The sequence below is a fragment of the Oikopleura dioica genome, chromosome PAR (assembly GCF_907165135.1).
Source record: "Oikopleura dioica chromosome PAR, OKI2018_I68_1.0, whole genome shotgun sequence".
Lineage (NCBI taxonomy): Eukaryota > Metazoa > Chordata > Appendicularia > Copelata > Oikopleuridae > Oikopleura > Oikopleura dioica.
In genome coordinates, this window is record NC_137293.1 from 9320229 (window position 1) to 9346169 (window position 25941).

General features: G+C 42.6%; 7 protein-coding genes and 1 long non-coding RNA gene across 11 annotated transcripts; 7 read left to right on the plus strand and 1 right to left on the minus strand.

Moving 5' to 3' along the window:
- Window position 1: 1 nt before the first annotated feature.
- On the plus strand, window positions 2–6209 carry LOC145703168 (interferon-related developmental regulator 2-like). The gene is made up of 11 exons (XM_081780486.1): window positions 2–310; window positions 363–544; window positions 4073–4133; window positions 4213–4336; window positions 4386–4505; window positions 4545–4647; window positions 4778–4886; window positions 4935–5111; window positions 5335–5436; window positions 5513–5644; window positions 5689–6209. Exons 1-11 carry the CDS (start codon window positions 248–250, stop codon window positions 5791–5793), a joined length of 1278 nt encoding a protein of 425 aa, XP_081636612.1. The 5' UTR covers window positions 2–247; the 3' UTR covers window positions 5794–6209.
- A 22-nt stretch (window positions 6210–6231) lies between these two features.
- LOC145705420 (poly(rC)-binding protein 2-like) lies at window positions 6232–8560 on the plus strand. 3 transcript variants are annotated; one of them, XM_081782892.1, is made up of 10 exons: window positions 6232–6265; window positions 6308–6875; window positions 6924–7056; window positions 7107–7180; window positions 7228–7494; window positions 7535–7684; window positions 7729–7864; window positions 7907–8031; window positions 8071–8207; window positions 8253–8560. In XM_081782892.1, exons 2-10 carry the CDS (start codon window positions 6567–6569, stop codon window positions 8374–8376), a joined length of 1455 nt encoding a protein of 484 aa, XP_081639018.1. In that variant the 5' UTR covers window positions 6232–6265; window positions 6308–6566; the 3' UTR covers window positions 8377–8560. The 3 variants fall into 3 exon arrangements, with proteins under 3 accessions (XP_081639018.1, XP_081639020.1, XP_081639019.1); XM_081782894.1 differs by having other exon boundaries at window positions 8077–8207; XM_081782893.1 differs by having other exon boundaries at window positions 6245–6265; window positions 6550–6875.
- A 578-nt stretch (window positions 8561–9138) lies between these two features.
- LOC145703935 (uncharacterized) lies at window positions 9139–10741 on the plus strand. Of its 2 annotated transcripts, none has more exons than XM_081781350.1 (5): window positions 9139–9431; window positions 9473–9764; window positions 9808–10034; window positions 10080–10367; window positions 10512–10741. In XM_081781350.1, the coding sequence occupies exons 2-5, from the start codon at window positions 9752–9754 to the stop codon at window positions 10701–10703; spliced, it is 720 nt and encodes a 239-aa protein (XP_081637476.1). In that variant the 5' UTR covers window positions 9139–9431; window positions 9473–9751; the 3' UTR covers window positions 10704–10741. The 2 variants fall into 2 exon arrangements, with proteins under 2 accessions (XP_081637476.1, XP_081637477.1); XM_081781351.1 differs by having other exon boundaries at window positions 10563–10741.
- Window positions 10742–11138: 397 nt separating this feature from the next.
- LOC145703249 (dual specificity mitogen-activated protein kinase kinase 6-like) lies at window positions 11139–13432 on the minus strand. Its single transcript, XM_081780585.1, has 8 exons — window positions 13323–13432; window positions 13139–13274; window positions 12800–13061; window positions 12508–12754; window positions 12119–12264; window positions 11878–12075; window positions 11491–11833; window positions 11139–11435 (listed from the first exon to the last, which is right to left on the minus strand). The coding sequence occupies exons 1-8, from the start codon at window positions 13390–13392 to the stop codon at window positions 11248–11250; spliced, it is 1590 nt and encodes a 529-aa protein (XP_081636711.1). The 5' UTR covers window positions 13393–13432; the 3' UTR covers window positions 11139–11247.
- Window positions 13433–17383: 3951 nt separating this feature from the next.
- On the plus strand, window positions 17384–19327 carry LOC145706095 (uncharacterized). The gene is made up of 8 exons (XM_081783613.1): window positions 17384–17574; window positions 17619–18084; window positions 18141–18353; window positions 18401–18562; window positions 18605–18690; window positions 18732–18837; window positions 18885–19135; window positions 19181–19327. Exons 1-8 carry the CDS (start codon window positions 17534–17536, stop codon window positions 19254–19256), a joined length of 1401 nt encoding a protein of 466 aa, XP_081639739.1. The 5' UTR covers window positions 17384–17533; the 3' UTR covers window positions 19257–19327.
- LOC145706094 (condensin complex subunit 1-like) lies at window positions 19327–23377 on the plus strand. Its single transcript, XM_081783611.1, has 11 exons — window positions 19327–19586; window positions 19635–19914; window positions 19952–20222; window positions 20269–21198; window positions 21261–21567; window positions 21631–21722; window positions 21774–21898; window positions 21939–22066; window positions 22108–22459; window positions 22503–23151; window positions 23196–23377. The coding sequence occupies exons 1-11, from the start codon at window positions 19339–19341 to the stop codon at window positions 23249–23251; spliced, it is 3438 nt and encodes a 1145-aa protein (XP_081639737.1). The 5' UTR covers window positions 19327–19338; the 3' UTR covers window positions 23252–23377.
- A 79-nt stretch (window positions 23378–23456) lies between these two features.
- LOC145705381 (uncharacterized) lies at window positions 23457–23854 on the plus strand. Its single transcript, XR_014134586.1, has 2 exons — window positions 23457–23520; window positions 23564–23854. It is a non-coding gene; the product is annotated as an uncharacterized LOC145705381 (long non-coding RNA).
- A 176-nt stretch (window positions 23855–24030) lies between these two features.
- On the plus strand, window positions 24031–25375 carry LOC145705238 (uncharacterized). The gene is made up of 9 exons (XM_081782697.1): window positions 24031–24201; window positions 24266–24317; window positions 24357–24418; window positions 24459–24627; window positions 24666–24729; window positions 24774–24907; window positions 24950–25068; window positions 25111–25174; window positions 25217–25375. The coding sequence occupies exons 1-9, from the start codon at window positions 24128–24130 to the stop codon at window positions 25373–25375; spliced, it is 897 nt and encodes a 298-aa protein (XP_081638823.1). The 5' UTR covers window positions 24031–24127.
- The last annotated feature ends 566 nt before the right edge of the window (window positions 25376–25941 follow it).

The window sequence follows — 25941 nt, forward strand, 5'->3', positions numbered from 1 at the left end:
ATGTCTTTGAAAACTTTTGCTTCTTTTTTCCCCGATAACCCTACTAATTGTTATCATTTCTAATATTATTCTTATTCAACAGTAGAATATTTACAATATCTATTTATATACACATCTATTTATAAATATTTATCCATCCTTTCTTGCTAGAATCTTTTAATTTATCCAAAAACCAAATCAAAAAGAGCAAAAAAAGTTTCTGTTTATTTGAATCCCGAGTAAATCAATCCCAAACGCAAATCCCGAAATGGGAAAGAAAAATCGTCGAAATAAAAATGCTGCTGCGACGAGTGGAGACGATATGAGCGATGTAAGTACTCTTCGCATGCGGCAGGGGGTTAACTTTACAATTTTACTTCCAGGTCTCCTCCATGATGTCATTTTCGACGGCGGCTTCAGAGCGCTCCGAATCCGACCACGTGGAATACATCGACGACGATTCTAAGTTCAAAATGATGATCGACGGAATCGGCAACAAAAACTCGAAGACCTCGGTGCCTGCGCTCAAATTCGTTTTCACAAAGATGCAACAGATGCCAATGACTACCGTGGGCGAGAGATATCACGACGGAGTCTGAGGGCCCGGGCCGGGGTTTTGAATATTTCGCGCACATTCAAGTATTTTCCCATGCCTGATGGAGGACTTTTATCTGGTGGAAGAAACAATTGATGGAAGATAGGTCTAACCTAGACTCTTTAAGATTATTTAATCCTTTACTAATAAATAGATAATCATTTTAAAAAATCTTGATCATGTGACTCTTGGAGGACCCCTGGAGGACCTTTTCTGGTGGAAGACCGGCCTTCCTGGAAGACCCTTAAAATTCAGCCCCGTTCCATGATTTTTAAATTTAAGGGGCTTGACGGCCCTTCGGGCCGTCTCAGCCCCGTTCCATGATTTTTAAATTTAAGGGGCTTGACGGCCCTTCGGGCCGTCTCAGCCCCGTTCCATGATTTTTAAATTTAAGGGGCTTGACGGCCCTTCGGGCCGTCTCAGCCCCGTTCCATGATTTTTAAATTTAAGGGGCTTGACGGCCCTTCGGGCCGTCTCAGCCCCGTTCCATGATTTTTAAATTTAAGGGGCTTGACGGCCCTTCGGGCCGTCTCAGCCCCGTTCCATGATTTTTAAATTTAAGGGGCTTGACGGCCCTTCGGGCCGTCTCAGCCCCGTTCCATGATTTTTAAATTTAAGGGGCTTGACGGCCCTTCGGGCCGTCTCAGCCCCGTTCCATGATTTTTAAATTTAAGGGGCTTGACGGCCCTTCGGGCCGTCTCAGCCCCGTTCCATGATTTTTAAATTTAAGGGGCTTGACGGCCCTTCGGGCCGTCTCAGCCCCGTTCCATGATTTTTAAATTTAAGGGCTTGACGGCCCTTCGGGCCGTCTCAGCCCCGTTCCATGATTTTAAATTTAAGGGGCTTGACGGCCCTTCGGGCCGTCTCAGCCCCGTTCCATGATTTTTAAATTTAAGGGGCTTGACGGCCCTTCGGGCCGTTGACGGCCCTTCGGGCCGTCTCAGCCCCGTTCCATGATTTTTAAATTTAAGGGGCTTGACGGCCCTTCGGGCCGTCTCAGCCCCGTTCCATGATTTTTAAATTTAAGGGGCTTGACGGCCCTTCGGGCCGTCTCAGCCCCGTTCCATGATTTTTAAATTTAAGGGGCTTGACGGCCCTTCGGGCCGTCTCAGCCCCGTTCCATGATTTTTAAATTTAAGGGGCTTGACGGCCCTTCGGGCCGTCTCAGCCCCGTTCCATGATTTTTAAATTTAAGGGGCTTGACGGCCCTTCGGGCCGTCTCAGCCCCGTTCCATGATTTTTAAATTTAAGGGGCTTGACGGCCCTTCGGGCCGTCTCAGCCCCGTTCCATGATTTTTAAATTTAAGGGCTTGACGGCCCTTCGGGCCGTCTCAGCCCCGTTCCATGATTTTAAATTTAAGGGGCTTGACGGCCCTTCGGGCCGTCTCAGCCCCGTTCCATGATTTTTAAATTTAAGGGGCTTGACGGCCCTTCGGGCCGTCTCAGCCCCGTTCCATGATTTTTAAATTTAAGGGGCTTGACGGCCCTTCGGGCCGTCTCAGCCCCGTTCCATGATTTTTAAATTTAAGGGCTTGACGGCCCTTCGGGCCGTCTCAGCCCCGTTCCATGATTTTTAAATTTAAGGGCTTGACGGCCCTTCGGGCCGTCTCAGCCCCGTTCCATGATTTTAAATTTAAGGGGCTTGACGGCCCTTCGGGCCGTCTCAGCCCCGTTCCATGATTTTTAAATTTAAGGGCTTGACGGCCCTTCGGGCCGTCTCAGCCCCGTTCCATGATTTTTAAATTTAAGGGCTTGACGGCCCTTCGGGCCGTCTCAGCCCCGTTCCATGATTTTTAAATTTAAGGGCTTGACGGCCCTTCGGGCCGTCTCAGCCCCGTTCCATGATTTTAAATTTAAGGGCTTGACGGCCCTTCGGGCCGTCTCAGCCCCGTTCCATGATTTTTAAATTTAAGGGGCTTGACGGCCCTTCGGGCCGTCTCAGCCCCGTTCCATGATTTTTAAATTTAAGGGCTTGACGGCCCTTCGGGCCGTCTCAGCCCCGTTCCATGATTTTTAAATTTAAGGGCTTGACGGCCCTTCGGGCCGTCTCAGCCCCGTTCCATGATTTTTAAATTTAAGGGCTTGACGGCCCTTCGGGCCGTCTCAGCCCCGTTCCATGATTTTTAAATTTAAGGGGCTTGACGGCCCTTCGGGCCGTCTCAGCCCCGTTCCATGATTTTTAAATTTAAGGGCTTGACGGCCCTTCGGGCCGTCTCAGCCCCGTTCCATGATTTTTAAATTTAAGGGGCTTGACGGCCCTTCGGGCCGTCTCAGCCCCGTTCCATGATTTTAAATTTAAGGGGCTTGACGGCCCTTCGGGCCGTCTCAGCCCCGTTCCATGATTTTTAAATTTAAGGGGCTTGACGGCCCTTCGGGCCGTCTCAGCCCCGTTCCATGATTTTAAATTTAAGGGCTTGACGGCCCTTCGGGCCGTCTCAGCCCCGTTCCATGATTTTAAATTTAAGGGCTTGACGGCCCTTCGGGCCGTCTCAGCCCCGTTCCATGATTTTAAATTTAAGGGCTTGACGGCCCTTCGGGCCGTCTCAGCCCCGTTCCATGATTTTAAATTTAAGGGCTTGACGGCCCTTCGGGCCGTCTCAGCCCCGTTCCATGATTTTTAAATTTAAGGGCTTGACGGCCCTTCGGGCCGTCTCAGCCCCGTTCCATGATTTTTAAATTTAAGGGGCTTGACGGCCCTTCGGGCCGTCTCAGCCCCGTTCCATGATTTTTAAATTTAAGGGGCTTGACGGCCCTTCGGGCCGTCTCAGCCCCGTTCCATGATTTTTAAATTTAAGGGGCTTGACGGCCCTTCGGGCCGTCTCAGCCCCGTTCCATGATTTTTAAATTTAAGGGCTTGACGGCCCTTCGGGCCGTCTCAGCCCCGTTCCATGATTTTTAAATTTAAGGGGCTTGACGGCCCTTCGGGCCGTCTCAGCCCCGTTCCATGATTTTTAAATTTAAGGGGCTTGACGGCCCTTCGGGCCGTCTCAGCCCCGTTCCATGATTTTTAAATTTAAGGGCTTGACGGCCCTTCGGGCCGTCTCAGCCCCGTTCCATGATTTTTAAATTTAAGGGGCTTGACAATGGCTGGGAACTCCGAGGTGATCAATCTCAGTCCCCAACCCCGCCCACACCCATCGTTTTTAAAATTCAAATTGATCAAGTTTTCAATTATTTTATGGTTTTGAATATATTTTATCAATTTAAAGATTTTCTTTGATTATTATTTACAAATTATTATTATTTAATTTATTTATTATTAAAACAAAATCAAAGTTATAAAAATTGAAGGAAGAAGAAGTTTCTTAGGTCAATTATTGAGAGAGGTGAATTGTGAAAAATGTTTCTAGACGGGGGGTTGTTGTTGTTCTTCGCGGAGGACCCACTCCCACGTGGCGCAAGATGCGCGCCAAAAAGAGCAAAAAGATTGGGACGAGAAAAACACGCGCAAATGCCCCAATCTATTTCGCTCTCCGTCGTGAAATCTCTCGCCCACGGTACCCTTCTTTCATCGCAAAAACTGACCTTGTCTACTGAGCTTTACCGCGCGTTGAGAAAGGTTCGTAAAATCCTGATTCCAAAAATTCAAGATTCGTTCGAAAACGACTCTTTTTCCGCTTAGATAATTTTATCTATAGGCGAAAGGTGATTTCCGTCTGATGCTTCTCAAATGCCTTGCTGTGCTCTTTCTTTCTCTCGATGAAGAAGACGCCAACGAAATATTCGAAGACGTGCAGCGCGAGTTGCTCGCTTCTCTGAAAGGTGCAATGTCCTTGAACTTGAATTTGTGTTGAGCACTGTGAAAATTCAGATAAAGTCAAGGACGCCGCCCTTGCCTTGGGCATCGTCTCATCAACTTGCTTCAACCCAGACCTCGTTGCGCCAACTTTTGCTGCATATAGAGATATAATAAAACGCGCTTATTTGAAAGGTACTAAAAATAGCCGAAGAGAAAGTAACAAAAATTAAGGCGATGATGAGCCACCTGTTTTGAAAGGAACTGAATCGACGCTTATCACAGCCTGCCTTGAGAGCTGGACTTATCTTCTTGCTGCTTCTTCACATTATGGAGGGTTGGTCCTTAATTTATCAAACGTTTTTTGATATCTTCCTTCTATTCAATATAATCGGAAAGAATTGCTTTTCTCGCTCATAATCATCTTTCTTCGGTCGATTACTATCAAGTTTATTCATGAATTTTAGTTTTCGTCGACTCATCGAAAAAGAAATCGACGAACTTTCTCCAGAGCTTCCTGGAATTCTCCGCTCAGCGTCTGTGGAGGTCCGATTGGCAGCTAGTGAAGCCGCAGCGGTAATTTCCCTTTTTACTTCATTTATTTTATCTTTCTTTTGCTTGCAGATAGTGACAGAAGTGGCCCGAGACTTCCGAGGCGATGAGTTTGACTTTGACAATGTCGACGACATACTGGATTGTCTTGACAATCTTGCTCAAGGAACAGCGGTCGGCGGTGGCTCCGTCAAATCGCTTAAGAAAAACGACAGAAAGAACCAGAAACTGACAGTTAGAAATACAAGAGTAAGTTCACTTCAAATAGTGAAAACTACAAAATCACTCTTTAAAATGAAGAATCGTCCATTTATTTATTCTGTGTTTTCTGCGACTTATTGATCCCGTTGTGAAAGCCAACAATGTTTTCACCAACAAACGAACTGTCGCTATAAGAAAAATGGAGATACACAGCTGAGTAGATCGAGAATTCTTCTACTTCAGTTGCCGGAAGGCCTAACAGTTATTTTAGGACCTGATTCTCGATCGAGAACCTGCCGATGTAAAAACAGTTCAAATTTCAATCCAAGAACTTCTCGAGCTCGATACCTACTGTGACATTACTCGTTATGAGGTTTCATTTCAATATAATTCTATATCCAATTACGCTATATATATTTATAAACACAGGTCTTATCAAATCTAATCAGGGAATTTGCTGGTGCTTGGAAGGCGGGATTAACATGCACTTGACTTACAACGAGCTTTTACGAAACGCGGACTGGTTCGAACTCGGATCGATTGTACCCCGAGTCACCAAATTGGATAAACTCGATGCCATCGTAAGTTTCCAATTACCAGCGCTCATCCTTATCCCTCTCCCAAGGACAAGCTCCACCGCCAAGTCATCCGCGGCCAAATCGACAAGAATCGCAACAATCAGATCAAGAAAGAGCGACAGAATCGAGCTGACGACCACTACTACGACTGAAAGATCTATCGCCCCTCGGGCCATGTCAGACCTTGCCATAAGGCTTATCTTCCCGACTATATTTAACTTGTGCTTTCGTTTTTAAAATTTCTGAATCTCCAGCAGTTCAACAAATATGCTCTGAAATACCCAACATAGAATGTGTCATACTACCTTTTGCTAGTAACTAAAAAACTTTATCCTCCTTTTTGAAATCGTGACGATAACATTTAAGTAACCCGTGTATCTTCAACGTATATTTATATTCAATTCTACTCTTTTTCTCAAAAAAATCACTTCTCTTCTGCTCTAACTCCAAATATAATTATATTTTATTCAACGATAGATTTAAAAAAAGACTGAAAGAAAAAATTGAAACATGGTGCTCCGTACTTTTTTGCTTTTTGTGTGATAAATTATGTTTCCGATTTGATAACTTTTTTTAGTTAGTTTCATCTTTTATAGATTGGACGATGAGGCTCGGTCGTACCAGGTTTAAATCACCCATTTAATCCCATTTTACTCGCCCTTTCAGCCAATTCCAAATCTTACCCGCAAATTGAGATTCTGAATTGCATTGAGACTCTCCCCCTTCTCAAGAGTTGAACCAACCGCTGCCCAAAGTACACCAACCGGACCGGATTCAAAAGCACCACAAACCACTACCTGTACCTTACCTCCTGTACCTCGAAAACCAAACCAAAACCCGAGCGATTATTTCATTTTCTTTTGCACAAGTTCCCTCGAAAAACCTAACTTTGAACTTAACCGATTCAGTTCAAGAGTCCAAAAATATGGAAAACCCCAGCAACCCCTACGACAATGGTCAGCAGGATGATCTGGGAGACGATACAATCTGTGTAACCATTCGGCTCTTGTTCAAGGGCAACCAAGTCGGCACGCTCATCGGCCGAAAAGGCTCCAAAATCATGCAGATCCGAGAAGAATCCGGCTGCGAGGTCAAAATTAAAGGAAATGAAAAGGACATTGAAAGAATTGTTTCTGTCTCTGGATCACCGGCCGGTGTCACCAGAGCGATCGGAAAGGTGGGAGAGTTTGTTGAAGCAGATTTGAATGATGGTCTTACTGGCAGAACAACAAAGGTAAACTCTAAACGTCAAGATAGTCAATAAATCTTACTTACCTGTAAGATACCTGTAACTCTTCATATGATCGTTCCGACTGGCCAATGCGGCTCCATCATCGGCAAAGGTGGCTTCAGAATCAAGGAAATTAGAGAGAAAACAGGTTGTAACGTCAAAATTGCCAACGAGCTGCTACCAGGTACTCTACTATGCCTACAATAGTGAATTGACCGTCTTTTTTACAAACAGGCAGTACAGAAAAACTCATCACCTTGTATGGCGAACCCAGAGTTATTCAGCAGTGCGTCGGCTCAATTTGCAACGTAAGAAACACATTCAGTAATCAACCAGTTATTCATTTGAAAATAAGGTGATGATCGAAGAAGGTCAAGAAAGAAAGTGCACACCTTACACTCCCGCTTCGTATGGTCCCTCACCGGTGTTTGGAATGGAAGGCATGCCTAGAAACGCGACTCAATATCCTCCACCACCGGCTGGCAACGCTGCGCCGCAATACCCTTATCCTGGACACTCAGGCGCTCCACCAACTGCCCCGCCAGCTCAGCCTGGTTACCCACCAAACTGGGCTCCTGGCCACCCGCCCATGCCAAACCCCCCTGCTCCTGCTTACGGACAAGTACGTACTAAACAAGTTCTCTAATCTTATCATCGACTAGGTTTACCCTGGCTATGGCGCTTCCAGCTATCCGAATCCATCCGATCCAGCCTTCATCCTTCGCGACACGAATTTAGATCACTTCAAAGTAAAATTGAGTCAGAAAATTCTCTCCGAGGGTGTCTTAGAAGTTCATGTCGACAAAACTTGCGTAAGAGCTTTTCCCAGTTTTTCTGGTGCTAACAAAAATTACAGATGGGAGCTGTCATTGGCCGTGGAGGCTCAAGAATCGGCGAAGTCAGAATGTTGTCGACGCATGATATTAAAATCCATGAAGTTGATGGTGACAGTACTTTCAGAAGGATAACTATCTCTGGAGACAAAAATCACAGTAAATAAGATCATCGAAAACTCTAATCTTAACCCTTTTCAGTCGACAAGGCCGTTTTGCTACTCCATGTCTGTGTCAACGTGTTCACAGAACCAAAGGACAAAGTCGGCCACCTCTCTCTTCTCCAAGCCGTTCAATATGCGCAAAGTGGCGGAAAACCACCACAGGTAGATCCCTTCCCAATTTTACAAGTAAATCATGCGCAGATGGAGCCAAAGCACGCTCACGATGCACACCACTCAATGCCACCAACAGGAGCGTATCACCAACAACCCCCTTACGGAAATATGGACTACGGATATGGATACGCTGCGGGACATCCCCACCAACCCCCAGCGCCAAGGTAACGCTTTTCAGAAATCAAGGAAAAGTACCAACAATGCTTCAGAATGCCCTCTTACAACAGAAAACCACCAAACAAGCGCCCAGCTGACCACACTCACGGAATGGACACCGGCGAAGGCGACTCCGAAATCCCCTGCCACAAGCGAGAAAAATTCCGCCAATACTAAAACAGAAAACAGAAACAACCTAAAGAAGATTCAACATTGTCCTGAATACGCTTTCATTCTGTTCATTTAAAAATTTTCACACATCTGTTAGAAAGAATTTATAAGGCTCAATTTATTCAACTTATGTGTCCACTTTTACGCTGAATAAAAAGTTTATTGGTTTCTTGCCAAAGAAATCGCTAATTATTATACGAGAAAGAATCGGGCTTTCTTTGAAAATAAAGATTATCCGAACAATTCAACTTAGTCGTGAATACTCAATTTGCAAATTTATATGGCAGGATGGAGAATTCAATCAAGCAAGGCATAATTATGAGTTGGGTTTATGGGGCGCACTGAGTCCGAAAACCCGGCGGTTTATAACATGAAAGGAAGCCGGGAAATAGAATAGCTCCTCGCACCTTTTAAAGACAGCAATTTTCGAGGAAAAGTTTGTTTTTATAGCACCAAGCTGGTCATTTCTAAATCGCAGCAATTAAAAAATCAGGAGCCCAATGGCAACTGAAGACAAGAATCAAAAACTTCCCTGTATTAGTCATAGAAAAACTTGAAAGGGGAGGAATTTGCCATACAGCATCAGCCCTGATTCAACCAGCGGAATTTCCTTTTGAAGTTTGACAATTTTCGGTGAGAATCTTCGATAGTGTTTGAATCAGAAACCGATAAATCCTTTCTTTCCAGAACGCGTCCATTTCTCTCTAGATTTAGCGAGATCCCTTTCGAAATTTCCGATTGCGCTTTATTTGCAAAAAAGAAGAGCTGTGGAAATTGAGCTCAGATGGAGAATTTCGTCTTCAAAAAGAGAGCGTCACAGGAAGACGGAGATGTTACCTGCGAGAGATCTTTCTCGGGTAGAAAGATCATCTTTGGAGATTCAAATCTTTGCGGAATGTATACTGACAGTTAGGGTTTTATAATCGAATAATGTCTTTTTGAATAAGTTTGTTTGAAAACTCACTTGAAGCAAGCAGGAGATTTTCAACTCCTACTTTTCCTTGCGATACGTAAATGAGGCAGAAGACGTTCCAGATACAGTCATTTATTGCATACTACAGGTAAGTCTTCTCATGAGCCCGCGAAACTGATTTTGACATAGTCTGACCTTCTGGATCCGACTGGAACCACACCAGAAATGATGGCCGACATCCAGCAATGGATCAAACAAAACGACCTGGAAATGCTTATATTACTCATGTCAGATGTAGCGAATCTACGAGGCGGTCCCCGAACTCCATGGAAGAAAATAGAGAGCCAGGACAAAGGATATTAACCTGTCCCAGATCGATCTTTGGAAAAAGAGCTGCAGAACACAGTTATTCTTGTGTTCCACGACTGCCAGAGGGAGAAATTTGAACATCAAACCGTACTCGACTTCATGGAAGTAGAAGGTAACTCTAGAGGGGAACGTTCTGTTACTTATAGTGTTTTAAGCTTATCTCGCGACAGATTACGGAGTCGATGACTTCGCGAGTGTGCGAAAGTTGCTGAATAAAGTTCCTGAAACGTACAAAATGCTCAAAGGAGAATGGGAATTCATCAAGGGACTTGTCTCCACGATCTGCGAAAATCCCAAGTGGGAAGATGCCTCTTTCAAGAATCCTTGCACCGAGATGAGTAAGAACAGAAGACGACTAATTCCACATCAAGTAACATCCCCGGTAAACCAGTCTTAATCAATTTTTTATTTACTTATGCATTTTCAGTGGCGTCAAGACATGCTTACCAAGTTGGTAAAGAAGAATCTGTCCTGGCGAAATGTGACCAAGTTCCCCGTTGGAAACAAGTTCCTTGTTCGCGGCCAACGACCAGTGCTCAAACTTCGACCCAAGGTTGAGCCACGCATTCGGAGTAAAGACTACAAATTCTACTCTGAAATGCTGAGATTGCCGACGCGAACTTTGAACAGAAAAGAGGAAGAAAACGAACTCATCAGATCGCGTCCCGAAGAGCTTCGGTTTTATGACAAAATGCTCCAGCGATTGTGGCGACAGGTTCAGTTCAATATTTAATTTATTTGAGGCTTCAAAGCATCAACTCACATATTTTATTTGTTGTAAATAACTTTCCGATTGTAAATTTACGTAAAATAAGATTGATGAATTATTTTGTCCAACCGTTATATAACTAAGCTAAAGAAAACGAAGCCTAAAACGGACTTGCCTAAACTCGGACCTGAACCACTTCAGGGACCATCGGAACCCCTCGTCTCATACGATCAACTCAGCAAGATGAGCGAAAACGACGTGCTAATGGCTGGCTGCTCTGGAGCCAAGCAGCGCCGCCTGGGAAACAACGAGGACTCTTATCCCGATGGTATCTTATTTTGAAATTGAAATCCTGCCACTTTTGAACAAACGAATAAAAATTGCCGATTAGAAGGATAACAATTGCGAATAATATTCACTATCGTTTCTTTTATTGTTTTAAAAAGGCATCGAGGCGGAGTAGTGAGTAATTGCCGCGCTCCCTCTCTACCACTCTCTCGCACCGATAATGCCTCGCTCGTAAAACGTTTTTCCCGAGCAGCTCGGTCGTAATTCCGCTCAATACCGACACCAAAAGTCGTTTTCTTCAAGAGTTAAAAGGGCAATGTTTTTCCAAACGCATCCATCAGAGAAACGTGACACACCAAGATCCAAAAAACAAACGAAAGAGGAAAACGCCGGTTTCAAAAGTGACAGTGGAGACAAACGTTTTGTTTTAAAGAGTTTAAAATTAAGACAGGGCGTTGTCGCACTGACCCTTTTGCCCAACCGAAAGTCGACGATTTTCTGTTGAATTATATTTTTGAATACTTTTTTTAATAGTGGAACAAGAGAGGGTTGAGTCGAATAAGTACAAAGAACAGAAAGTGTTGAATATAAGAGGCGTTCAAAGAGATATTAGGTCTTTGCTCGTACTTTGATTTTCAATTTGGACGGGGACCGAGTTGATCGCCACCGGAGCGCTGGGGGTTGAGCCAAAGCTAGTCCAGTTCTCGCGGCCGGTCACGAAGAGATCGCTTTTTACCGGCGAGAAGAAGTTACGCTCAACGCGAATCGGCTGTGGCGTGTGAACGGCTAAAATATTGATAAGAAAATAATGACTATTATTTCTTAGGGAAGCAAGACTGACCTTGAGATCTGGGCTTGATATCATTCCACGCAGAAGCGCCAAACCAGCTGGCATTTGTGGTGGAATTACTCGTGTTTCCATTGGTAAGAACTGCTCCATTCACGCTAGCATTGGTACCAGCCGGAGTATGATTGTTTGAAGACTTGGATAAGAACGGATTCGTCGATGATCCGTTTATTGAATTGCTATTTTTATGGCCATTTGTTGGGATAGGAGCGGGCTCGAGGAAGTTGACGGATTCAAGCCACTTTTTCGTTGTTGAATTGCGATCGCTGCGTTTTGAATTGGCAACGAAGAACTTTGTTTTGAGCAGTTGAGCGTATTTTGGTCGCTTTTCCACATTCTAAACTCGGTTTAGACAAGAAAAGGGGTTTGATGAGTAACTACCTTTATACAAAGTAATTTGACAAATTCGCGAAAATCTGCGGGGAAAGAAGGGCCGAGCTCTGGCGCTTCTGCTTGTAGGATTTTCGCGCAAACTTCAAAATCCGATTTGCAACCAGAATAAGGAAACTGCGCTGTCGCCAGTTCTATTAAACTCAGCCCCAAGCTCCAGATATCCGCTCGGACGTCATACGTTCCTCTCTGAAAACAGCCTTCGTTATCTTCAGCTTTCTTCAAGACCTACCTCTGGGTCGATTCTTTCGGGACTCAAGTAGGCAGCACAGCCAGCTCCTCTAGTTCGCGCCTGGCTATCCACAAGACGACCCGAAATGCCAAAGTCGCAAAGTTTTATGTTGCCATGTTGGTCGACAAGCACGTTCGATGGTTTTACTGAATTAATGCCATTACGTCAAAGTTCACGTCACAAACTCCTCAAAGAAAGAAAAAAGGCGAGAAAGATTTATTGCATTCCTTTGTTTATTACTTTGATCTGCCAGAGTCTGATAGACTACATCATGTATCTGGGAAGACAAAGTGACATGTCTTAGAGACTCAAAAGCCGCAAGCAACTTTTTCGATTCAGTCGGTAAAACTCATGATTATTTTCTGCTTATAATAATGTGGCTTTCTTACCATCTCTGTGTATCGTCGAGTGATGTTCCTTCAAGTAGTGAAGAGCTGAAACGACGGAGTAGGTCAACGACCCTAGGACAGGAACAGGGACTGGCAGTCGTGTTGTTTTAAGGATTTTCTCGAAGCAGCAGAGCATCAATTCCATGACAATCCAAACTGAAGCATCGCTTCCAACTGCGCCGAGGTACTTGACAATGTGTGGGCAGGTTCGCGATTTGATCATGACCCCGAGATCCATCCGCAGCCGCTAGAATCGACTGTAATTTCCGAAAGCGTGAGAAAGGCCATTTACCTTAATCTCGTCTGGATCATCTGACTTTGGAATTTGCTTAACTGCGACCTGTCGTTTGCCCATAAAGTTCATTTTAAAGACTGTACCGCTCGTTCCACTCCCAAGCCAGGCAGAAGTGTCGTGAGAGGTGAAATCCTTTTCCGTGACGTTGCGATAAGGGACCCTGTCTAATTCTACAGTCCCAAGGCCGAGAATTGGCACATTCTGAGGTTCGAAGGATTGTGCTGTATTGAATCCATTTCTCCGATTTGAAAAGTCCAAACTAGACAAAAATTAACTTTCTGAAAAATCAGTCCGCAATTGCGATTTTTCCAAGAAATCCGTCAAATGAAAAATTACCTTCCAGGCTTCATTCTTGGGGTGACGGTGCTAGAATTCGCCCTGGAAGAAGTGAGCGAGAGAGAAGAAGGGACGGACGGCCTGGTTGAGTTGAGGTTTAAATTCGTAGGCGCAGGACGAGGCCTTCTCGAAGAAGCTGAAAATTGACTGTGAATCTCTCAATTAGAAGATTTCGTTCTCTTACATTGACTCTGAATCTGTTCCTTCATTTGGTCAATCTGCGCGACGAAACTCGCCAAGTTGATGTCGCTCATTCTGAAAAAGCAAATTTGTCGTTATTATTTCAGCGAACAATACGGGGACAATATACATGTGTTCAGGAAGAAAAGGCGCGCAAACAGGACGCTTGAGCTAGAATGGTCAGAGGAGCGTGGTTATGGAGAAAAGAATGGAATTTTGGTTTCCTTTTTGGCTTTTGTTTTACCGTAGATTTTCAATGATAAAGGGGGTTTTCTCAAGTTTGCAAAAATTGGGGCTCGAAAATTCTCTGTTGAGGAAAACTTGCTTCTGAAAGTCGATCGCGGCGAAATAGTGAAAGTGAGCAAATAAAATCAAGAAAAAATCGAATTGTTTACTCTTGACTGAGACCTTCCAAAAAAGGCCGGGCTTGGAATCCTCTCCCTCCCCGACCAGTTTATATTTCCAATTATTCTGGCTCACTTGACCCAAATGAGCCCCAATATCAATAAAAAGGAAAATTCAAATTATCCTCTCATTACATCCTTTTCCAGCTATAACGACGATATTCTCTGAGCTCAAAAAGGATATATAATCTTCTTCGTTTGCGTCAAATCATAGATTTGGCCTTATAAAAAAGTTTAAATCTTATGTTTATGGCCATTTCGGATCAAAGAAAGCTCTCACAGTTAAAAAATGGGCAGCTACTTTTGATTTTGTCGATTTTCTTCGTTGATTATTGTCCTAAAATTCGGAAATATGGTTTGACTAGTCTCTCAGTCACCCAGCTAATTATATTTTCAAAGATAATAGATTTGTTGGCTTTCACATGAAGATGATTCAATTGAAAATCATTACGTGACTAGACGGCCAAAATAACTTGAGAAATTTATTCTCTCATAAAAATAATAAAAATTCCAGTTTCAGTTGCTCAGCTAAAAATTATGATAATCCAGTAGGAAGGCTCCTGCGCTCATGGGCGGTAATTACAGCATCAATATATCTTTCGCTGGGCAGAAAATCTATAAAACTCTTCAGAAGAGAGAGCGGCGGATTCTTTCTGATGTCTGTCTTGTTTTACCGTCTTTGGCCAGTGAAAAGAGAAGTCTTAATTTATTCCGCGTGACAAATCATATATCATTTATCGATATCATATAAATGCGGATCGTCTACATATGTACACTGAATATAGACAGGCTTATTACAATCTGGAAGTTTTCAAAATTGAATGAAAGAATTTCAAATAAAGAACGAACGAAAATCTACATTTTGATTAACCTTAAATCTTTTCGCGCTCATTTTGAATAGTTATTCTTCAATTCGTAACAAAGTAACCGTTTCTGTATAAAAAGAAAGAAGTTTCTCTAAATATAAAACTCGCTTCGTTGTGAATTCGCAATTGTTCTTAATGTTTCCACGATGGGCGGATAATTATGACTCTCTACGACGCGCTTTTATATTTAGATTCTTGTGATTTATTGTGAGTTTTTGGCGAACTTGTTGACGCTGTTGAAACTCTGGGCGAGGGGCGATTTACGAGCGCCAAAAGCTGTGAGAAACGCTCAGAGTTTTTTCGCTAAACGAGTTGTAAATAGTGATAACTGTCTCCCGGAAACACACGTCTGCGCATTCCAAGGTCACATGAGTTTTGACTAAGAACGAGCTCGTGAATCTAGACAGTGGAAAGTTATCAGTGGAGATTCGGATCGGCCAATTATTTGGTCATTTAGATTCCGAAGAGTAAACTAAGTATATCACATGATATTTATAAAGCGGACTAAATTTAGAGCTAGATTCATGGCGCCATTCTGATCATTAATCGTAAAGGAAAAGACACTCACGTGTTTTATGTTAATTAATTACGCATCATGACACTTTTATGGCACCATTTCTTTGATAGGTTAATTCAGAAGTGCCTAAATTCCAAATAGAAACTAATCCCCATCTTTTACAATAATAGCCTGTGAATTAATCCAAAGCCGGAATTTACTTTTGCACAAAATCGGTCAAAAAAGGTTAATTTTAACCCAAAAACGTTCAATTTTAACCCACGAAGAACGTGAGAGCTCAAAATTGTCCAAATACAGAAATGGCACGGGAAATCGTTAACTACCGTAAAACAAGCGGACAATAAAGGCGAAGTTATATCGAAATTCTCTGCCAGGTGGATCCGCCAAGCGGATGCATGAAATTCGCGCTATTTGTAACTATGGCGATAGCAACTTCATGCTACCAAGAAGCAGAAAAAATGTAAATAAATCCTAGTAAACAGACAAATCGGCAAATCGCAAAAAGTTGACACTAGCAGATAGCAATTTAGTCATTTTTCAAATAAATTGTCGCGTTATAGAATTGCATGTTTCTTTGAACTTTCATCTACTCAGGTCAACTGTTTATTTTGAGAAATCTTCATTGACCGACTTATTTCGTTACAAAACTACACCCGACGCTCTTTATTAGACCACTGTCGAGTTTTCTGATCGGAAGAAAACCCTGGTGATCGAAAAAAGACCGTCCGGGGTAGTTTGTGCCAAAAAATTGATGAAGTTGTTTGAAAACAAGAAATTCTAGCTTGACATTTGGCTAAAATTCTCAATAGAATAAAAATTAACGAACCATTAATTTCTCTTGAGAGCTCAAATATTGCCCCATAAAATCGTCATCTGTTGGCCTTGAATTCTAAATTTCAAATTTCCTGACGCAGCTTTTGCAAATTTAACGAAGCTACCGGAATTTTTTAGAATGAAGATATCTCTAACTATTATTCTGACATTTTAGGTGCTCAAAAGGATGCGTGAGAAAATAAGTTTCTTTCCGGAGATCGTAAAAATGTTTGGTTGATTCGAAGCCGGAAGAATTCACTTCCGGATTTGTCGCAAAATCATTATCAGCATAAATTCCCTAGACATGCAATTCAAGCCTCACAATATTCTAATTTTCAGGAATTCCGAATTAGCCCACAGAAATTTAGGTTTTCAGATTTAAAGATTCTTTCATAGAAAAATGACATGAATAACGAAATAATACTAACGAAAATATTTTTTTAATTTAAGTATCAGAAAATCAGATTTTTTTTTTAATAAAAACTCACTAATATGAGATTTCTTCTTAGATTCTTTTTTTTTCTTAACTTTTATATCTCTAAGAGGAAGTGAAGATGACTTCTTATTTTAAAAAATGCCTTCTTTTTATTTTATATTTTTTTATCGGAGAATTGGAAATTGACTTGCAATTGATCGATGGCGCCCGCGATTGCTGGGGCTGATCTGAGATTTGAGCCAATCAGCGCGCGCCGCTCCCGTTTGATTTTTCGATTTCCAATTTTTGCGACTTTTGGAGAAAAAGAGTTAACGAATTCACGAAAATGGAGGGGCTGATAAATTGGGCCCTAGGAAACGAGTTTTTAGTTAAAATTAGATTTTTATTTTTAAAATTAATAATTCAATCAATGAAAAAACTGCAGTAAAAAACTCTTATCAGCACTTAGTGATAGGGAAGTGGTATCATACCTCGGAGTAGGCATGATTGTCAATGGCTTGTTTGTAGCTCCAATCCTAACCTACATAATGCCAGCTTACTACGGCCGATACAGGTTTTCTCAGCTCAAAAATCATGTTTAATCCCGTGTTCTAGCGGAAAAGCCTGGTTTTCTATTTCAGCGAAGCTCTCCTGGGTCGTTCAAGAATGCCCGGCCTTCTTTCTTCCCTTCTACTACCTCCTAACGACTCCAGATCTTGCTCTTCCGAATCAGATTCTTTTGGGAATGATGAGTCTTCATTATTTTCAGCGATCGTTCATCTATGCTCTCAAGCAACGGAGTAAAAACGACGTCGCTATTTCTATCACTTTCTTTGCCTTCGTTTTCTGCTTGTACAACGGTTTTATGCAGGTATTTTCGTGTTTCAGCAGTTCCTTCAAAAACGCTCTAATCCTGATTTTGAAGAGCCAGAAGCTCTTAAAAATAGCGTCTTCTCAACTTTTCAACTCTTCTTATCAGGGTCTGGCGTTATCATCTGTCTACTCTTATCCCGCCAACTGGAGCAGCTCACCTCAGTTTATCCTCGGAAGCGGATTATTCCTCTTCGGCTTCGCTGGAAACATCCATTCTGACTCAATTCTTCGAAATCTCCGAAAACCTGGCGAATCGGGCTACAAAATTCCGAGAGGCGGGGTTTTCGAATACGTCTCCGCGGCAAACTACTTCTGCGAAAGTCTAGAATGGATTGGTTTTGCCATTGCGTGTTGGAATTTCCCAGCTGGTGAGAAATTACTTTTCAAACAACCTTCAACTTCTTTTTTCTAGCGGCCTTTGCGACGTACACTCTTGCGAATCTCCTTCCAAGAGGACTTTCCCATCACCAGTGGTACAAGAACAAATTCGACGACTACCCAAAAGAGCGAAAAGCTTTCATCCCCTTTCTTCTTTAATTCCAGTTCAAAAGTTCAATCCTCGCTCAAAAGAATCATCTTTTACTGACCTACTAATATTTATTTCTTCAACCAAAATATACCCAGATTTCACCGAATCAAATTCATTCAAAGCCCAAAATCTATTTTTCAAGATCATGTCGGAAGAGGAAAAACGGAGCATGCAGCAACCGACGGAAGAAGAAGAAGAATCAGGCGACGATGATGACATGGGAAAATACATGATCGACGACGATGATGACGATCTCCCAGCCCCGGTTCCGAAAAAAGACAAGAGTGAGAAAAAGATCGACACGGAAGACCAGAAAAAGGAGCTTTTCAGTGCAAAAGAGCTTCGAGATGTAAGTTCAATGAACGTTCTTTTAAAATTTCAATCAATGAAACTTTCAATTTTTAGTACATGGCGGCATCAGTTCCAGGACTGAAAAAACACCGCGGGAGTAAACTGCCAGTCCATGGGAATGAACGAACAATGAACCTGAACCACATGGTGCTGGCAAACATCACTGAATCCGCCTACTTCCGCTGCGATCTGCTTCAAATCAAAACATACGACGATATGATCGACGAAATTTACTACAAAGTAACGCACCTCGAGCCCTGGGAAAAAGTCGGTAAATATTCAACGCGATCTGATCAATCTAAGCTCGATTCTAGGGATCAAGAAAGCATTTTACCGGCAGCGCGACGGGTGCTGAAAGAGGAATGGCGTATTCAAGCATCCCTGGAGTTCAGAACTATGTTGGAGTCAGAGGAGTCGGTCAAGGGGGAATTGTCTCTACCCCTTTTTGCTGCATGTATAAACTTTGGACAATAAAGGTTGAAAAAAGGCTGAAACAAGAAGCATTTATAAGGTTTTAGTTGACCAGAAAACAAGTAGAATTGATGTGCGACCATGTGGACTCTCCATACATCCGGGGAATCGGATTCCTTTATCTTCGATACAGGTATGCATGTTGTTACTTTCTAGGGATAAATTTCTGTTCAGTTTACCGCCTGAAAATCTCCTGGAATATCTTGAGCCCTACTTCAAAGACACAGAAGAAATCGACCCAAAAGCTGGTGGTGGTGATCCAATGACTATGGGAGAGCTTGTAAGTCCGGAGCTTCTCCAGTTGTTTATCTTACCGTTTATTTCTAGATAATGGCGATGCTAGAGGAAAACCACTGGTACGGGACAATGCTGCCTCGAATTCCGGCAAAACACTTACAAGAAATCAGAAAAGCAATCGACAACTACAAAGGACGCAGTCGCGGAGAAAAGAGCTCAAGCGAAAGAAGTTCTTCGAGAAGTAATCGTAGAAGCCGAAGCAGAAGCCCTGCTGCTCGAAAAAAGCGTAGAGACCCGAGGGAACTTGACGATGGCCCGAGTTCTTCCAGCTCTTCTCACAGGTATCTTCTCGTATATTTCTTGATTCGATTCTATTACAATTATAGGGGACGAAAAGATCGAGATAGAAATGCATACCAAGGAATGCCGCGCGGATTCGGTGGCAGAAGTGGTCGATATTAGAACAAATTTTAACTGCCATGAATTCAATTTTCAACAAACATAAACCCAAATAAATGTATTTTCATCGCTTTTCTTTTAGAAAATGCCGTGGAACGTACCCCAGGGGTACTCCATCGACGATCTTCTGGAGGAGCTCAATGTCGACATCATCACGATTCCAGAAGTTCCGACAAAATTGAATATCGTCAATCAGAAAATTCGGAAAATAGGATTGACACCTATGGTTGAGGAGGAGACCTTCGGGGTTTTGATGTCTGCGATCTTTCATTATCAAAAGTTGAAAGATGATGTTACCGGTGACCTGTGGGATGTTATTGATAGAGGTTACAGGTAAGGGAGAACTTTTGTTGCTCTCGCCGTAGTCAGCTTTTCTTTCAGAGATAACAGAGAAAGGCCTGATCAGGATACACTCATGAAATCTCTATTTCTGTCCTGCCAGCTGATGGACCAAACGACCAAAAAATCCTCCACAAAAGTCAAAGACACTCTGATAGAGCTCTTTATCAAGCGATGGATCAAGCAGCTCGAAATCATTGGCAGAAGAGAGATCCACTCGCCCGAGGCTGCCTCGATGATCATGGGCGTCTGTTGGCAAGTTCTTGGCTCTTGCAAGAAGAATAAGTCGGTGCAGAAAGATATTACAGAAATTATTTCGAAGGTAGTGGTAGTAAAAGAGCTTATTGTTAATGTTTTAGGTTATCAAAACTGTGGGATCGCAAGAAGTAGCGATTAACATCGTGAAATTCATCCAGAAAGACGAGTCCTTGGCGGAATTCTTCGCTGAGCGTGTTGTCACGTGGATAACTGACTGTGAGGCGAGAGGATTGGTTAACTCTATTCTGTGCGAAATCAACGAGGTGAAAGATGTCAAGGCGCAAAAAGGTCTTGTCGACTTTATGGGCTCTTTGGCAAAGAAGAGGCCACAAGATTTTATCAGACATTTTAGTATGACCGTGCAGCTGATCGGTAAGTTAACAAAACTGTTGATCGTCGTTTTATGAGAGTTTTCTAGCTGAGTCTGATAACAAGTACTGGATCAGAGAGGCGTGCTTGAACATCATGTCGGAAATTTACATGTTCAAAGTGCGAGAAGAAGATAAAGAGCGCGACAACGCATTTGAGGCGGACGATGTAGGGCGGGAAATGAACCAAAGCGCGCTTGCTGACAGCGATAATGAGGAAGAAAGCGCGGATTTGGACCCGAAGCAGCGCTCGTTTATGATCTTGACCGAGCACATCCACGATCGAAACGCGTACACCAGATCGTTTGCGATGAAGATATTCGAAAAGATGATTCAAAAAGTGCCACTGCCTCACATTGGCGAGTACCAGGAAAAGATCGTTGGGCGATTTGATGATAATACATCGACGGTGAGAAAGAGCGCGATGAATGCGTTTATTGCGATCATCAACAACAACCGACTTCTGGATCAGTTGAAGCATCCGGCAGAGTTGAGAAAGCAAGTTGATGAATGCGAGGATCCAGAGGTCAAGAAAGCACTAGTCATGCTCCTCCGAGATTGTGAGAAGCTCTTAGATCTGGTCAAGAAAGGGTCGGAGATTGTTCTTAATAACTTGCTTCACTCAAACTTGACGACAGACGTGATCGAAGCCATAAACTGGTTCTACCAAATCACGACGATTGGCATTGATGAAGCGACGTTGGACGGATTCCGGCAAATGGCCACGCATGTATGGAACAAAGAAGAGAAAATCCGCGAAAAAGTCTTGTGCTGCTACAAAGATGTCTACTTCAACGATAAGATGGATCCAAAACGAACGGCTTTCGGACTCATATACTTAGTGGCAGAGAGTTCTAACGCTGAAGCCTTTTCGATTGGGAAGATGGTCCAGTCCATTAAGATTCCGAAAGAGGCGAAAAAGCTTATTTGGAAGTACGCGCTAGGAAGAGCTGATCAAAAATTGCCCCCGCATCTTCAAGGTTTGTTTTCTCCTTTATAATAAGCTGAAATCATAGAAGAGCGTGATTTTACCGTAATTTAGCGGCTGCGATGGCGATTATTTGCATGACAAGCAAGAGCGAACCGGAAGTCCTCACAGAAGGAAATATCGATGCCTTTGTCTACATGATCCGGGACCCTGATTGCCCTCCCCTCGTTCTTACCGAAGTCTTTGGAGTCCTCACGAATCTAAGACAAGATGCAAAGAAGCCAATGCCAGATGGAGCGTTTGACACCGACCATGATATTTTCGAAGCGACAATCAACCGAATTTACGAGTTGTTGAAGAAAAACTGTGGCCCAGAAATGAACAACATGGTCCTCGCCGCTATCAAACTCATTTACTATCTAAGGAAAGGCTAATCCCTACGTTTTAGAAGAATAACTGAAAAGGATAAGGAAAAAGCCATGAAAAGCGCAAATCCGTCGCAGCAAGTATCTGATATCGTCAGTGCTTCCTTCAAAATGGCTATTTCCAGACTCAAAAAGGCAAAAGAAAGACAAGGTAAAATCTCTGCGAAGATGTTGAATTTGAGGAAAATAAATTGTAATTCAGACAATGAGTACACTGCAGAAAAAGCGCTACCATCAGTTGCTCTTGCGCTCAACGCAGCTGGTCATCATGCCTTGAACCTGGCTATTTGGGCTGAATGTACTGTTGTTCCCAAACTTACAGAAAAGGTTATTGAAGGGGAGGTATTGAGGTAATATTTTTCTTTAGACCAAAAAGAAGAAGGGCGACAAGACGCCAAAGGATGATGATGACCTTGAGGATATGTTCGGAAACATCGACGACGCTGCATATGAAGAGGAGAATATTATCAGAGTTTTAAACTATGAGCTGAATAGGTAATAGACCCGATTCATTTTGAGCTGATTATGATTTCTAGGGGCCCTTTCAAAGCAATCACGGCTTTCGCAAAGTCAATCCTTGTCCAAGCCGGGCAATGGCCCTCGAATGTCCAGTGCGCCGCGATCAACTGCTTGATGAAATTCATGGCGGCTTCTGCTGACCATGCTGAGAACCACTCGCGCTTGATCTTCACGATTTTGCAGAAAGCAGAAAATGTTTCGGTTGAGCAGACGATTTTGAGTGCCTTCCCTGATTTGCTTGTGAGACACCCGAATATCATGGATACATGGGTCGGCGATGTCTTCGATAAACTCGAGGATCATGATGATCAAGTTCGAGCTTCGACGCTGACGATGATTTCAGATTTGATCGTCAAAGATCTGGTCAAGGTTTGAAGCTCAAAACTTGTTTTGGAAATAATGGGTTTTCTAGCCACGAGGACGCCTGTATCAAGTAGCGCGACTAGTCCTCGATCAGAATCCAATCATCAAGCGAGATGCAAAAACCTTCTTCGTTGAGTTTAGCTCCCACGGAACGAAACTCATCAACAACTTGCCAGATATTCTTGCGAAGCTCCACGAGCTTCAAATTGTCACTGACGATTTCAAGGAAATCACGACCTTCTTGTTCGATCAGCTTTCTGGCAAAGAAAAGCAGACTGAGCAGCTCGTCGAGAAATTATGCTCACGTTTCCGAGAACAAGACGCTGAAGATACATGGAAACAAGTAGCGCTGACAATCTCGGTCATGCCGGTCAACGAGCGCATGATCAAAAAACTCAGCGAATGCGCCTTCATGTTCCAGGACAAAGTATCGGACCTGGAGATTCGCGACAATCTGCACGAGGTCTGCAACAAAGCAAGAGAAAACACGAAGCTGATGCAAAAACTCACTTCGGAAGTGGACGAGCTGGAGCAGGTCATTCTCGGCGATAAGACCTTACCCGTTCCACAAACGCCGATGAAGAAATCTCAACGAGGAAAACAGTCTCAACAGGTGCCAGGATCGGCGAGGAAGGGAAAAGTTGCGAAAAAGACTCGAAATGCGGACATTTGGTCCTCCGATGAAGACGACGGCGCGGGTATCTGAAAATCGTTAAAAACTTATTTGAATTAAAATTTTTAGCATCTCCGGAAGAAGAAGTAGTACCAAAGCGATCCAGTCGATCTCGAGCTCGCTGAGCTTGATTCACATTTTCACAGACACAGAAATATACTCATTTTCACTTTTCACATTCCCCCTTACTCCACATGTACTGACAGTTCATTATCCACTGCCGATGGAAAAGAAATAAAAACCACTCTGAAAATCAATTTCGAATTTGAAAAGTTACTAGAATCAGAAGCTTTTCTCATTTGTTTTTGTTGTTTGCATTCTAAAGAGGATGAAAAAGTGGAAACAGTACCTTATTTTGTTCGTTGTTGCTACCGCAGTTATTTGGTTTCTTTACGTGAGTGCTTTTTTGACGTTTTAATTTCGAACACCTTTATTAGAAATATGTACAAAGAAAACTTTTCAAACGCAAACTGAAAAAGAAACTAAACGATGATCACATTCCAAGTCCCCCAGCAACATCGAAGTACGCTAAAGCCAAAAAGAACTACGGTGCTGATAACAATTTGATAACCGAAAAGAAGAATGGATATGTTTATGTCACAGAAGTCGACAATTCCGGGAAGAAGCTCTGGAAGTTCAAATACAAGCCTCCAAATTTCCAAGGGAAATGATGCTTACACAATTCGCTGCCTGAATACTCGAATAAATCCATATTCTATATTTTAGAATTTCACTTTGTTGCTTGACCCCCATCTTCAGTTTCCATCAACCGCAAACTATAGCCTACAATAAGCCCAGAAATGAGCCATTCAACATGGGTATCGAACATATCTATCTGTCGATCAGAGCCGTTTTTCAATTTATCAATTCCGTTTGACTTCATTCGCTCTGACTCCCCTCCGAAATGAGTTTTTAACGTTAATTGCTACCAATCCGTTTTCTTGCTAATTTTCGTCGTTCACCTTGAGGAAAGACGAAAACAGCAGATTTTCTAAAGAAGGATGAGCTCCAGAAAATCGCATTTGTGGAATCATAAAAGACTCGACGATGAGTGCTATTTAGATGGCAGCACAAGGTAAAAATAATAAATACAGGAATGTCAGAGAAAGAGATCGTAATAACATGGTGAGTTTTCCCAGCTCGACCGAGAAGATGATCAGAGAAAACAACGAAAAACGGAGGTCACACGAGGTAAAAGCATCGAAAGCACTAGAATTTAAACAATCTCAGTTTGACGATGTGTACACTGGTTTCCAAAAGTTTGCCGAGGTTGTTGGTCCACAAGGACTGCGGTAATCAGCGTTAGAAATCATGGGAGAGCAATAATTTTAGATATATTGTCAACAAAGAAATCCACCAATATCGCCGGATAATTTGGGCTATCGCGTTTCTTGGTGGAATTTCATTCTCTGTCAATATGATTTACAAAAACACCATACGTTTTTACAATTATCCAACTATGATCAAGCCGGTTGAAGGAGTCAGAGCTGAATTTCCCAAAGTAAGGTCAGTCAAGCTTCGGGATTTTTTCGTTTTTAGGTCACTATTTGTCTCAACTCTATGCACTCTCATGAATCGCTTGAACGGACCTATCCTGGTTTAGGTACTCTCGGATTAATTTATTTGTAAATAACGAATAACGACCAGCTGAGATTCTTCCAATTTACTACGGCCAAGCTGATCCTTCCGAAGAAATCTACAAACGAATCAACATGTCATATTTGGATTCACTCGATATGCTCGATGTCATGACTGATACAATCCCTTCATATTACATTCAGGTTAACCCGGACAGCAATAATGATTTCTAAGGGCTCAAAAAGGCCTGCATGTTTCAGAAAAGAGACTGCATAAATGATTGGAGATTAGCGTTAACGATGTATGGATATTGTCTTCAGCTTAATCCCGCAACGACGGAAAGAGAAAGTATACTTATGAATAGGTAAACGGTCTTTGTAAATGACTGTTCTCATAAATTCACTAGTACTGATGACAACAATAACGGAGGTCGAACTGCGTCCCTTTCACTTGTCGTTTCCTTCAACAAGGTAGATTTTTAGTTGCTGAGTAAGTTGTTAGCTCATTTTTAGTCCGACTGGTCAAATATTGGATGGGCCAATTATCTGGAAGGCTTCACACTGTACTACAGTGCAGCAGATGATGAAGCGCTTGAACCTGCCAAGTCAATCCTTCTTACAGATGTCACCAGAGGAGTGCCAATCGTTTCACTTAGACAGGTTCCAGAATGATTTTTTAAAGTAAAATGTCGGCTTTTCGGCTTTTGATTTTTCCATATGTTTACTTATTGGAATCTTTGGGAAGACAACGACTAACGAAGCGTCTTGGGTATCCGTATTCTGAGTGCAACACTGCAGATTTCAGCATGACGCATTACCGGTTAATATGTAAACGGGGAAAAATTCTATATATTTTTAGAAATTACACAAGAAATCAATGCTTGTTCGAATGCTTGATGGAAGATGTACATAAACAATGCGATTGTAGCGCTCCGTATTTCAAGCCTGGCTTTCGAGTCAATAAATGCTTTGAAATCGTGAAATATTCAATTTGAAAAGCCTTTATTACAGGAAAACCTGAAGACAAACATGAAAACAAAGAAACTATGCAGTTTCACCACGCATGCCGTCTGTGTTGCGCCAATTTTGGAAAACTTTAACTACGGAACATGTAAATGCCCACCGCGGTGCAATCACCTGGACACGCATCATGAAGCTGTTCAATATGGCGTGCGTTTTAAAGACACGGAAATGCCTTTTACAGTATAACTTATACTGTATAAGTTATACTCTGATTT